The 12,893-nt window shown below is 43.8% G+C and overlaps 1 protein-coding gene across 3 annotated transcripts in view; it reads right to left on the bottom strand.

Moving 5' to 3' along the window:
• Nucleotides 1-100: 100 nt before the first annotated feature.
• MAP3K15 (mitogen-activated protein kinase kinase kinase 15) overlaps nucleotides 101-12,893 on the bottom strand; it is a 91,486-nt gene continuing 78,693 nt past the window's right edge. For all 3 annotated transcript variants that reach the window (XM_009476307.2, XM_087756670.1, XM_087756669.1), the window contains 10 exons: nucleotides 10,476-10,659; nucleotides 7,735-7,912; nucleotides 6,852-7,026; nucleotides 4,906-5,091; nucleotides 4,070-4,175; nucleotides 2,633-2,843; nucleotides 1,659-1,771; nucleotides 1,380-1,477; nucleotides 1,181-1,257; nucleotides 101-672 (listed from right to left, as the gene is read on the bottom strand). In XM_009476307.2, the coding sequence (XP_009474582.2) occupies nucleotides 552-672; nucleotides 1,181-1,257; nucleotides 1,380-1,477; nucleotides 1,659-1,771; nucleotides 2,633-2,843; nucleotides 4,070-4,175; nucleotides 4,906-5,091; nucleotides 6,852-7,026; nucleotides 7,735-7,912; nucleotides 10,476-10,659 (1,449 nt within the window). In that variant the 3' untranslated portion in view covers nucleotides 101-551. The remainder of the gene's footprint in view (nucleotides 673-1,180; nucleotides 1,258-1,379; nucleotides 1,478-1,658; nucleotides 1,772-2,632; nucleotides 2,844-4,069; nucleotides 4,176-4,905; nucleotides 5,092-6,851; nucleotides 7,027-7,734; nucleotides 7,913-10,475; nucleotides 10,660-12,893) is intronic.

Raw genomic sequence — 12,893 nt, 5'->3', positions numbered from 1 at the left:
TGCTTTGTTTCTTGACAAACTACTTTCCAAAAAAAAAAAAAACAAAAAAAAAACCACCAAAAAAAGCCGTTTAGATGCTGTGTTTTTGCTGCAGAAAAGTTACTAAATGAACACATCACACCAGGCTTTTCCTAGTAGTTCAGAGCGAGCAGCTTTAATACAAAAAGCTATATACATCCCTCTGTGGGGAGGTGACGTATGCTCCAGCATATCCCCTCCCTGCTTAAACCATCAGCCAGCAGAACTGTTAACGCATGTTAAGTTCACAGTTTTCACAATGCTAAAGCCAATCCAGGTGTGTGGTACCTGTTCGCAGAAAAGGGTTTTTGTCTCAGCTAATGCTTTATATTCCACTGATAAGCATTTGACTTCTGCGTTGCTCTTTCATAAGTAATTTAACTGCATTGATGCCAACTTAAAAGCTGTTACTATTCATTCACTGTGTATTACACTGATGGTCAAACAAGCTACGTAATTGTGCAAAACCGGCAAGGCCACTGTACATCCATATATATACATCTAATAATTTAAGTGTTAGGAATGTATATCTTTCATTTGCTTATTCCCATTGCATGTTCTCCTTCCGAAGCTTTAATCTTCTGCACTGAGGTCTCACCAGCTGTTTGTCGGTGGTTTAATATTGCATTCCAAATTCTGCAGAGGAGGCCACCCCTGTATAAAGAAGCATGGAGAACAGTTTAGGGAAAACTCCCTCGTCTCCATTACTTTAAAGTGAGCAAGAAGTAAAATCTAGAAATCCCGAGGATATACCCATTATGAGAGCACATAGAAAACACTACACTTCTGTAAGGTTATGGCTAAAACAACTTCTGCCAGGTCAGCCAGGAGTTAACAGAACGACGAAGAAAGGACTTGAACCAATGGGTAGGAAAAATAAGTTCTTTATGCCTATTTTCCATACGATTACATCATCCTGACTGGTGCAGAAATAGTTCCCAACCTTGATAAATGCCAAAACTTGGATGGCTTGAAGCGCCCTAGGTGTAGTTGTTATGCTGCATCAGTTGTGAAAAACTTTAACAGAAAATCAGAGATGAAATTCACAGCAGTTGCCACTGAACTATCACTGACCTATCTGAATAACCTAACTTCTGAAAAAGATTTTTTACAAATTACTTTAATTAAGCTCTTAACAATGAAGTAAGAAGTACTTTCTTACCGCAGCTGCAGATGCCGCAGATCATCTTTAGTGATATCATTAAGGACAGCACTTAGTGTATAATCTTCTTCAGCAAACTAAAAGGCAAATTTATTCCTAAATTAACATTCCTTCTTTGAAATCAAACTGCTAATGATGACTACAATGACGTTTTTTTAAAGGCGATTTTTTTTTGTTTTAATTATTTATTGTTTTTTACCCTCTTAATTGCATCCAAGTCTGCTCCTTGTTGTTGCAGCCAGTTCATGAGCTCAGGGTCTGCATTCTCTCTAAAAGTTGCTGCAGACCATTGGGAATCTTTAACAGAAAACAAAAGTAGAGGTTAATAACTCAAAACTAGGGCAAAAGTGATGGTTTTCAGACTACTGAAGCTTAAAATAGACAGTCTTTTAAGTTACCCTGAGCCAAATCAAATAAACAAACACACAATCCAATATATTGGTGTGCAGCTGTCAAAGTACGCAGTATCTCTTCGTACCTTCAGGTTTAAGTTTTAATCGAAGCAAGCGTAATTCCTCAGTTTTTTGCTCCAAAGATTGTCGTAAGAGGGTCTGATACTCTTTCTCCTTCTGAACTAGGTTTTCCAAAAGCCTGTCGGCGTACGAGAGAGATCAAACACAACCATACTGAGAATAAGTCTAGCTGAAAAAAATATTTATCATTTTTAACGACTACCAAAGGACAGAGACACTTGAGAGAGACTCTTAAGTAATGTATTTTATGGCTTACAGATTTCCTTTTGGTTGTCTGAGACTCAGCTTAGTGGTGGCTTTCATCTTTGCAGAATTCAGTAAATAGCTTGTAAATTCTGTTCCTGTTGTTTTGCAGCCTCCCTGGGCGGAGTGGCTGCCTTCATACTGCCACGTACTGCCGAACGGTATAGCCCTGATGTTCTACCAGGGACTTTCTGATCACAGATTGACATCACATCCATAAAGAAGAACGGGACCTTCAGCTGTTAACACACTGGCAGCAGCCTACAAATGTAGGCCCTGAGAAACAGGACAGGGGCTCTGCTGAGCTTTGCTTGTGCTAAGGAGCGGGCAGCCTGTCCCGGGGGCCAGGACAGAGCTGCTCTGGCCTCTCCTTGCAGGAACAGCTTTGAGGACGCTGCCACTGGGTCAGGTGGCATCCGAGGAGCTAAGGAGGTAGGAAGGAAACCAGTTGCACAAGCCTCATTACTTAGCAGTAGAAATCCAAGATGACACTCTGCAATTAAAAACTTAATTACACAAAAACAGAAGTTGTACTGCAGGCTGTGGAGTTGTCATGCCAGTGCTGCCAGCGTATTCTGAATCCATCTGTGTTCCCGGAAGGTCTGTTTTATCACCGGGCAGTCGTACCAGGTGAGCAGTATTTACGTTATGTATGTACGTGTCACTGTAAAAAGCCACGTCCGAGAGCTTGTCAAAGACTGCCTGAAAATAAATCCAGCCTTTATAGGAGAGTTACCTTAAGGTCTCTTGTTTGAGTCTGCCCAACTCCAGGCTAAGCTGCTGCTGAGCCTCCTGTGACACCACAGAACTAAGGGTGCTGACTCCTGACCTGACGGTGGGATCCTCAGCCCCGTTCTGTTCCGTGGGCTGGTAACTGTCCTCCACTTCATCACCGTCCTTATCCCCACCTTCCGTTTCTGATGCTGGCTCAAAGTGAGCTCGAAGCTCTGGTAAAATGAAACGGTGTAAGAATAAGAATTGTTTTGGACAAGCCTGTCTTCAGAGGTACTACAGTTTGTTCTTTATTACTGCTGAGGAGGTGGGCTGTTTGCACAACGTGCTTTCTTACAACACTGAGCAGGGGAGCAGCAAAGCCTTATGTGAGCTGGAGCACAGATTCTCTGGCATCGATTCTAAAATGAGTGGCACTGTAATAGCTTGGCTGTAGTGTGGCAGTAGAGGTGGGTAGCTGTAGATTACAGCTGTAGAGATGACAAATACATTTGTGATTAAATGAATTATAAGATAGTTAATAAAATGTATTAATAAGAAACCCTTGAAAGCTTGCTTTTAAAAAAAAAAAAAAAAAGTTGTTTTCCCCTAATGCCCTGGACCAAAGAGTTGACAAAGCCTTCTTCTTTTCCAGGTAGCATTTCTAACCTCAGTTCTCTCAGAGCTTGCTGCAGGTGGCCACCCTTCCCACCAAAGCATGGCTGGCATTCTTCTCCTACGAACAAAGTCCTAAAAAATTGGGCCGGTTTGGCTCGAAAGCCAAAGCAACTCTGGACTGAAAGGGCTCACCGTCACTAAGTGCTCCCAGAACATTCTCATACTGGAAGGGGCGCTCAGCACTTCAAAAGGAGTTATAAAACTACTTGCAAAATTCCTACCTAGACTTATTCCTAGAAAGTTCTGAGTCATTTATCCTCCTCCTTCTCGGTGGTGGTGTTTTTTCCTACTATCCATCTGTAGGCCAAAACCATACTCCTCCTCATATTAATGCACTCCCTTCTCTGCATCTGTTCCACAGCTCACTAATCATTTTTCAGAACACATAACCAGACCTGTGCAGCGTTACCCACCTTGGATTTCATTAAAATGTTGCACAGAGTCGTTTTCTTTCTTACTAGAAAAGCTCCACCTTGGACTGAATTTAATTGGCCTTTTTCTGTCATGGTTGAACCACACTGGTGGTGCGGAACCACTGCTTATCTCCTCATTACGTGCTGTTGTACTGCAAGTACAGCATTAATCCTCCAGATCAACACTTCTTTCTGTACAACATTCCAACCCCGTCCCTTTGATGTAGCGGCACATGGGATGCAGTTAATGGCACGCTGACAGATTAAACATCTAAACTGTTCCATTTGCTATAACTCTTTTGATATGCGAACAGCCTTATTTTTAAAAAAAAAGAAAAAAAAAAAGATTATTTTCAGCTGCTTTGATTTACCTGGAATAAGAATAGTGACTGCTGCTTGGACTGCACGGCGAATTATGTTATCCATTGCAAACATCCAGTGGGGCCTTATTAAATGATTTCTTAATACTTTGTTCACCTATAAATAAATAAGCAAGTAAAAATAGCACCAAACAACTTGCTTACACCTTAGGAAAGAGAATCTTGTTTTTCAATAGTCAGATGCAGTTTTATAAAGTAACAACTGCATGAGCCGCTAAAACCCTCCCGCCTTTGAAAGTCTACACAACAGATTTGACAGTTTTAGGCTAGAGCTTTCAAACCGTACCCAGACTGTGACATTCAAAGTCCCTCTAGAGTACCAGGAGAGGTAGAAGAGCAAATAAGCGTAGGATCCAGAACAAACAGAGCTTGCGGGGTCAGGGGCAGCCCTTCAAGCACCACGCCCCTTGGCTTCAAGGCCTGCCTGGGAGCGCCCACCGGGAGCTCACCGGGGCTCCCACACAGCAGGGCTCCCTGTCCAGCCCCGCGTGCCCCTCTGCAGGGCTTGTCTGGTGCCCCTGGCTACACCCCAGCCTTCCTCCTAGGGCAAGGAAACTTTCAGCCCTGGTGATCCACAGGTCACCAGGCAAAACCTGACCTTCAAACACCTTTAGTCTTAGTCTCCCATACGATCAGTCACCAGGGCTTTGTCTGCCCCATACTGCCCACATTCTCCCACCTTCCCTGGCGAGCGCAGGAGCTTCTGAGGAAGGGGGGCAGAAAACGGCTGTTCGGCATGAGCAGGGTAAGAAGGAAGAGGCGTGAGGAAGGGCGGAGAAGCTGCCCAGGAAGAATTCCTCTCCCCCTGTGCTAGGCAAGGGACTTACCGCATCCTGAAATCCAAACAGCACCAGATGAATCTGATTGATGGACGTGCTGTCAAAGTCCAAATCCATTTTCAGCTTGGATATGGTAGAAGCCATCACTCTCTGCTCGGGAGAATGTATGAAGTCCCTTAAAATCCCAATAATCTGCTTGATGTGGGCCACTGAAAGTTGCAGTTCTTCAGAGCTCTGGAGAAAAGATAATGAATGTATATCAAGTAAATCCCAGAGTCATTAAACATCTAATCAGTAGCATTAGTATTTTTAGGCTTACAATTTATAGCTTTGCCCATGTATATTTCATGCATGCACAGAAATCACAGAACTTTTGTTTCTGCAAAGCCTTTATTTTCTACTTTTTTCTAACTAATTTTTTTTTAATAGTAATTCCTATTTTCCAAAAAATAAATTAAGTCTACTGCTACTGTGGCTGTCACAAAGGGAAGAGGGTCCAGATAATATCTACATATTTCTGCAATGTACTGCAGAGGGCACCTCTCCTCCATAAAAACAGCTGCGTGAGTCAATAAGAGACCCAGATTTTTTAGATGCTATCCTTTCAATCAGCTGAATCTGGACTTATATCTAATTATGCAGACATTTGATTTCCTTAGGCAAAAAAATACGTTTACATATGCATTTATCATAAGTCACAAAAAGGTCTAAGATTACACAGTGATAGGACTCAAGTGTTCATTCTATGATTTGCAGTCCATAACCCCTACAGTTAAAGCCATCCAAGTGCCTGTAAGAGCAACAACCTGTATAATTAAAAGGTAAAGGGAGAAGTATTACAGAAATTATGGAAAACAGGTGATAACAGGAGTGCTGCAATACAGCTGGAGACTGAGGTAGGACTTGCTGTTACTAAATAACCCTTCTTTATCCTGGAAAATATTTAGAGCCCTGGTTGTTTCTGACTAAGATCTCACATAGGAATTTTAGTCCTCCGTAAGGCTATAAGCTATCTTGCCGTTTAAGCTCAGAGCAGAAATTTACCCCAATTGCTTCCCCAGCCTGAGTTTGTGGGCCTTCCTCTTGGGCCTGTAAAGCTCTACAGGAGCCCCCAGGGCCTGGGGCGAGCCGCCCTGCACCGATAGGCAGTCTGCTAGGGCAGCGAGCGACGGGGGAGAAGCAAACCCCAGGGCTGCGCAGGGGCGCTGCCCATGCCGGGCTGGGCTGGAGCTGCCCCAGGAGCAGCAGGGCCCCTGCCAGCGGTGCTGCAAGTGTCTTTGCGCCAAGACCAACGGCTGGCCGGGGGTACCGCAAGAAGAGTCTGTGGGTTCCCCTTTACCTGCAGTCCAGGTGAAAACCCGTAGCTTTGGTAAGAACAGATAACGTCAGGGGCACGTTAGAAGCAGACGTTAAGAAGAAAAGGCTAAGCAATCCACTCTGTCACTGGTGTGTGGCGTTGCTTGGCTATAGGTTAACCAAACGTGATTTTTCTTGCTCCTCTTTACAGTTATGAAACCTTCCCACTCAACCCCACAGAAAATCTGCCTTAGCTTTTTAAAGATTCATGTACTGTGTTCTTGGCACCTAGTTTACCTGTGTTTTGAATAAAAAATTGTTAATCAGTTCTCTATCCTTAAAGCAAATAATACCTATTACTATCTGCTGCTCCATTTCCATGTCCTTAAAAGCCAAAACAAAACTCAACATCAAAACCACCCAACCGCCCAACCTCAGCCCCCCAACCCCACATCAAATGCCCCAAACTTCCCCCTCCAAAAAAAAAAAGCAAGAGCCCAGCAGCAGGCAAAGGGCGGTGTTTGCTATCCATTCAGATAACAGCCAATGGCTCACACAGTTACGGGTTTCAGAGATTAAAGATATTCAGAAGGAACAATCCAAGCACCTTCGTTTATTAGTTTTCAGAAAAGGAATGATACTACCTAGCTTGTCATTTTCCTTTTGACATGGGAAAAAGAGAGCTGAAGTGAAATTACCTGTGCAATACAGTCCTGCAAATTGGAAACAACTTTATTCTGTTCTTCCTTAAGGATTTTATATAGGATCGCTCGGCGTTCACTGTCCTTCCGCAGCAGAAACAGCCCAGAATCCTTATCCTCAACAGAAGGAGAGGCACTCCTGTCCTCCGAGGCCGAGCCCTCATCAGGCACACTGTGTCAGCAACCGGGCCACAAGTACAAGAGAGACGGCAGCATTAGCAACATGGCAATACTGTCAGAAGCGAGCAGGGATACTTTGGAGGTTAAAAAGTGAGGTAAACTACAGCAGTGGATTGATCACACTGTTAAACACTAATTCTGAGACAGAAGATGGCTCAGATCCTCAGCTGGCGTAAACCTCACTGAAGCAGAAAGCACAAGGCTGATTTCGTCCCTCTAAGAAGCTGGCATTAATGTCACCCAGCACTGGTTCAGTTTTGGGGAGGAAAGCTGAAAACCCTGGACTGAGATAACTACTCATCTTTTCTGGCCCCATACTGTAACATACTCATTTGAAAGTATTGCTTTGGGCTCTCTGATCAGCAGAACTATCTGCTGCCCCTTTCCCACATTTTTCTCAGGAGTACATGGAAGGGTCAACTCTTCCGCTAACTCCTGAATCCATATCCACTCAGTCAATAAGATGACTGACATTTATTCATTGGGAAGGGAAAAACATATAAATACAAGGAAACCTTAAGGAGAAAGAATCATTGTTCATTAATTAAATATAGACAATATTTAAATGAACTGGTAACTTGCCTATACAACTCACTTGCCGTTTAACACACCTGCTTAAAAATTGCCCTCAGATAAAATATAATGTGAGTTAAATCCACATAATCCCTCATGGGTGTCAAGCGACAAGCAAATGCTTTACCTTAGTAAATGGGAAATGGGATGCTTTGTCTGAATCTCTGAAATGGATCTCTTTGGCCTTTCAAAAAACATGTCATGCTGTACATCAGAGTCTGGCGAAACAGAGCCATACTCACTGCTGCTACTGCCAGCCTGTTCTCCATGGATCGGCAGCGGGAGGGATGTATTGCGATTGTAATCTAGGAACAGACATTGTAAAACGTGTAACAGAACTAGGCAGGAAAGGGCAACGTGCTTAAAACAGCCGTGATCATCTTCAATGATATCAAGATCTCATTTTGCAAAATGGCTGAGGGAGAGGTAACCTTCTTGATAGAAAGCTGCAATACAACTCAAAATCATTATATGCATAAGCAGTAAATGGTGTGAACGAGCTAACTGCTGAACCCAAAGACAACAAAGCAGCTAGATACTCACATGAAATGCCATTTTATTACCCTCTCTTGCATGCACACACACACACTATATATACACACAATCCCCCGCGATGCTGATCTCACAAAGTGGTACAACTGGATACACAGCTGTTTAAAGAGCCTGAATCAAACCAACAGGTTACCATCAGCTGCTCCACCAGCCATAACTCTAAACAGAGAGCACTCTGCTACCTGCCCTCCTCACCTCTGCCAGACTGCGTTAAAGGACTTATATTTGCACCCTCTCCGACACCCAAGGCATCTGCCTTGCTCACATGTCCCCTTGCCCTCAGTAAGGACTCTCTCTCTTAGCACGAGCCTGAAGGAAATCTCTCGTCCCTTTCCAATTCATCTTGAAAGTAAGAAGAAATAAAATAACTGATACTGAGAGCTTGCTATAATCCTGATTGCCAGTTTGCAGCTGTTGGATAGGAAAGGTAAGGAAGAAGTTCTGTCAACTCAGAGTGCACACATCCATGAAGCTAAAATATCACAAAAGTTTTTGATGCTTGTCACTACAAATTATGTGGCGGTGGGGAAGGAAGAGAGCTAGAAGTTCAATGTTGTTCAGAAAGCTCTGACATATTCCAAGGTACATGACTGATGTTCAAATGGCTGAGGTTAGGCAGTCACAGAAATGAAACAATATACGACACCTTCTGAGAACTGGTTCAAGGCATCTCAGCAGTACAGAAAATTGAAAGTTGTTGTCCCAAGAGTAAGGGCTGCGATTTGCTCTGGGCTGCCTTTATTATTGGAAAGAAAAAAGGCATATAGACAGGATGGAAAGATGGGGACAAAGGTGAGGAAATTGGCGGTGAGGGAAACAGTAGAGGGAGGAGACAGGGTGAACTGCGGCATCTGAGATTGTGGCAACTGCTGGGCCAGGACCTGCCTTACACACCCAAAGTCCCCTTGGAGATGGCTGCAGCAGCCAGCACCGCTTTCCCCAGCGCCAGCGCAGCGAAGCACACACTCGGCTGCAGCCATGTTGCCTTTCCCTCCCCTCACCCAATAGACAGTATTCATAGCATTTGCCCACTCTGCTCACGTCCATGGCCATCACTGAGCTTGCTTCTTGCTGCAGCCCAGTGCTTAACCCTGCAGCACCAGATCCTCAGGCCATTTGAAGGAGCCCCGTAACCTCATCCATGAGTGGGAAAAGAGAAGAAAGGAGGAAAGCAGGAGGAGGGAGGGGGTTCAGAAGACAGCTGTGCTTCCCCTGGTATTTGACAAAGAGCCTGTTGCTCCCAGGGCAGCTAACAAGGCAAGCTCCACCCTTTCTAATGCCACACAATTTTTCCAGGAAAACGTTCTCAGCCGAGGGCTGAAAAGGCCACAGGAGAGCATTGTTACAGTGGGGCAGAAGGCTACAGCCTGCCAATAGCTCCTGACTGCCACCGCCCTGGCTGAGCAGTGTGAGCTCTCCTGTTAGCCCAGTGTAACTGCACGGGTTGCAGTTCTTAGTGCCCCTCAGGGCAAGAGATTGTGCCCATTTCCTTGCTGAAACCAATTCAGCTAGATGTTATAAATTCTTTGCTAATTTTTCCCCTTAGAATTCCATTCTTGCAAATGTTCCCTGCTGAGGGGGAAAAAGCTCAAAAAGGGAAGCAATTCAATTTGCATTGGGAGTGTGCGCACATGTGGGTGCAGACAGGGGAAAGAAGCAGCAAGACCAATGGCTTTGCTTGTTTTTAAATGGATAGTTCCTTCAAACACTAATTATTTATTTGGCAGATCTATATTAAGATTTGTTATCTTATTGCTGAGAAAGTGGCTGATATATTGAGGGGGGGAAGAACATGCTGGGCAGATAAAACAAAACAACCCGCTAAACAGCTCCTTCAGCACCTATGTGCCAAATTTCCAAGTTAAATATCAAGTTTGAAAATACTGACCCTTGTAGACCCAAACACCTAATAGACCAACATTTTCAGGTGCCAAGCACCTACTCTATAAAACTCAGATCTCTGAAGCGTATATAATTGTGAATCTAAAACGCAGACTTGCTTTGGAAAGTCTTTGCCGAATGTCAGTTTTCTAATTTTACTTTACTATAAATGAGGCATTTATTTTGGGGGAGAGGAAAAATGGGGTTGGGACGTTTCAGCAAGCAAAACACAAAATAAGCAAGTCACCATATTTTGTGGGAATTGTTAAATTTAAATATGTGTAATTACAAATCACAGGCACTTTCAACAGTTGAGTTCCTGCTGCTTTCCTGGCACAAAAAATGTCCTCAGTAAAAGAGATTGCTTAATGATTCCAATGTTTTATATAACACTTAATGATGATGTTGACTTGGATTTGGCTGATAATTCCTTACCTGAAGGCTTGAATGCAATTCTGCTTTTCTTGCCCTTGTTTACTTGTTTCAGGAAGGAATCTCTGAGCAAACCAGATGCTGTAACACGTTTACTAGGATCAGGTTCAAAACAGAGCAAAATAAAGGCTCTTGTTTCAGTGGACAACGATTCTGGAATTTCAGGATGAATCTTAAACATCCCAACCTGCAAGTAAAACACAGATATAAATTGTTTTTACTAAATAATTTCACTAAACAACTGCAAGAAGACCATGGGCCAAAGCTTTCTTAGTATGACCTCTCACACTCTCGCTGACTCTCGTGGCAAAGGAGCGATCCAGGTACCCACATAGAGCAGTGAAGTGACAAGGCTCTGATCCTGTTTTACTGCATTGTAAACATGGCGTGAATGTCCATGTGGTATTACACAAATGTCAAGTTAGGGATGTATCCAACCATCTACCTTCAGGCAGTCTCAGGATCTGGACATCATCCACACCAAGTGCTTCAAATGCTGCTTCTCCTACCAGCATCGAGAACTGCAGTCCCTCCAGCGACTGCATACGCTTCCCATCACCCCTGCCCAGTACCGTGTCTATCCGCTGCTGACTCCTCCAGCACGTTCGTGCCCAGGAACAGGAATTACTTCCTCCTCTAGCACCGACTGCCTGTGGCCTGCACCTGTTCTGCTCCTGCCGCTGCCAAATTTCCTTGTACGAATGCTCAGAATGACCTTGCCAGACCTTGTCACCACCCCCAGCACTCAGGCCAGATGTCTTCCCCAGCCCTTCAGTGTTATTTAACTGAAAATCACATGATGTCCAAAGGTTTAACAAGACCCCCCACTCTTTCTTTAAGTAATGAAAAATGTACTTCTACAGCTTGCTCCCTAGTGATTTTTCCAGCTCCTGCACTGCCGCCTTATTCTCTAATGCCAATTTGGCATAAATGTTTTGAAATGAGAGTTGCGTAACATGTGTGCACTGTATGGCGTGTACCTGGCAAGATTATGGCTTGTAGTCTCAGCATCTTTACATAAAACAGGCTCTGGAGAACAAGCAGAAAGACAGTGGCCCCAAGGGAGATAGTAGCCCAGCAGTTAAACAAGTGCCAGCTGCTTGCTAAAATGAAGAGTTGTTTAAATAATCTCATTATACAGCTGCATTAGCACACTGTGGCACCACTAGGCACTCACCATAGTGGTTCAGCTTCGATGCAAGCTGAAGCAAAAAAGGCTGAGCAGTCGTGCTTCTGTTCAAATGACACTGCAGAATATAAAATGCTAATAATGCATTAAGCCCTTCCAAACCATGACTCTGAGCACATTCAAAACTCAGTATTTCCTGCATGTAACATTTTTAATACATGCAACTTGTAACCTCTGCAATTAGATTGATGTATTTAATAAATAAATTGAATAAATAAATAAATTGATGCTATGTCCTTTTGGCAGGATACAACATCTATACATTTACCTTGTCTGATGGAGCATCTTTATCTGATTTGTAAAAGCCCATGCGTATTTTGGACAGTGCTTTATAAATAGGGTATATAGTTTCACCACTTCAAAACTCAGCCCGGCAAGCTTTTGCTTTGGAGCACGGAGAGAAGACAGCCACCTGCTTGCTGTGCTCTGACAACTCCTCTTGACACATATCTGTCTGCCCACTCCTCCTTGTGCACTCTGGGGACAGGGTCACACAGCCAGCTTCAGCTGGGGCAGTGTCACAAGCTGATGTTACAACCTTATGCACTAAACAAAATGCAGGACAGTCCAAACCAGGACCAGGAAATTTGAATGCATGTCTCTGATCTTATCTTTATCTCTGTGGTTCAAGGAGAATAAGTTTTGCAGAGAGCATCCTGAAGCTCTGTGGCAACATGAGTTTACTTTATCTCCATTCAATGTCATCTGTTTGCACTCCTTTCACACAGATGCACACATACTGTGCTCATAGATGAAATACTAGATAATGTACACTCAGCCAGGAGCCATTTCCAGTTCTGTTTCCTCTAGCCTGCTTTTCTCTACTTTATCCAACCCTTTGGTCATTTGCAATCTCTACTGACTGCACAGCCAGACTCAGACCTTCCCTCTCCTCACCTGCCCTATGCATGACAGAATGAGCATGTGTGGAGGTGAGGACCTCAAAAGTCCAATATCCCAAGTTTTCCAGGCCTGTTTTTACATGCCTGCCCAGTTGGCCTGCTTCATACCTGGCTTCAAACCTAGCTTCCAGCTTGCTTACTTTTATTACAGAGCAAAAAGAAACCACAGTTTGCAATGCACAGTGCCCAGCAGGAAGCAGTTCCAAGCAGGTCCCAGCAGAGCCAAGAAACAGAAAACAAAAACAAATGCTTGACTGTAGCACATTAACACAGTCTGCAATAACATTGCTAAAAACTCTGCCGCATCCTTGAGGAAAGAAGGGCAAGAAA

Source organism: Nipponia nippon, unplaced genomic scaffold, assembly GCF_047370975.1.
Source record: "Nipponia nippon isolate SJK-2023a ecotype South Korea unplaced genomic scaffold, ASM4737097v1 scaffold_2, whole genome shotgun sequence".
Lineage (NCBI taxonomy): Eukaryota > Metazoa > Chordata > Aves > Pelecaniformes > Threskiornithidae > Nipponia > Nipponia nippon.
The sequence above is the reverse complement of the archived record's forward strand: the minus strand, read 5'-3'. Positions and strand labels throughout refer to the sequence as shown.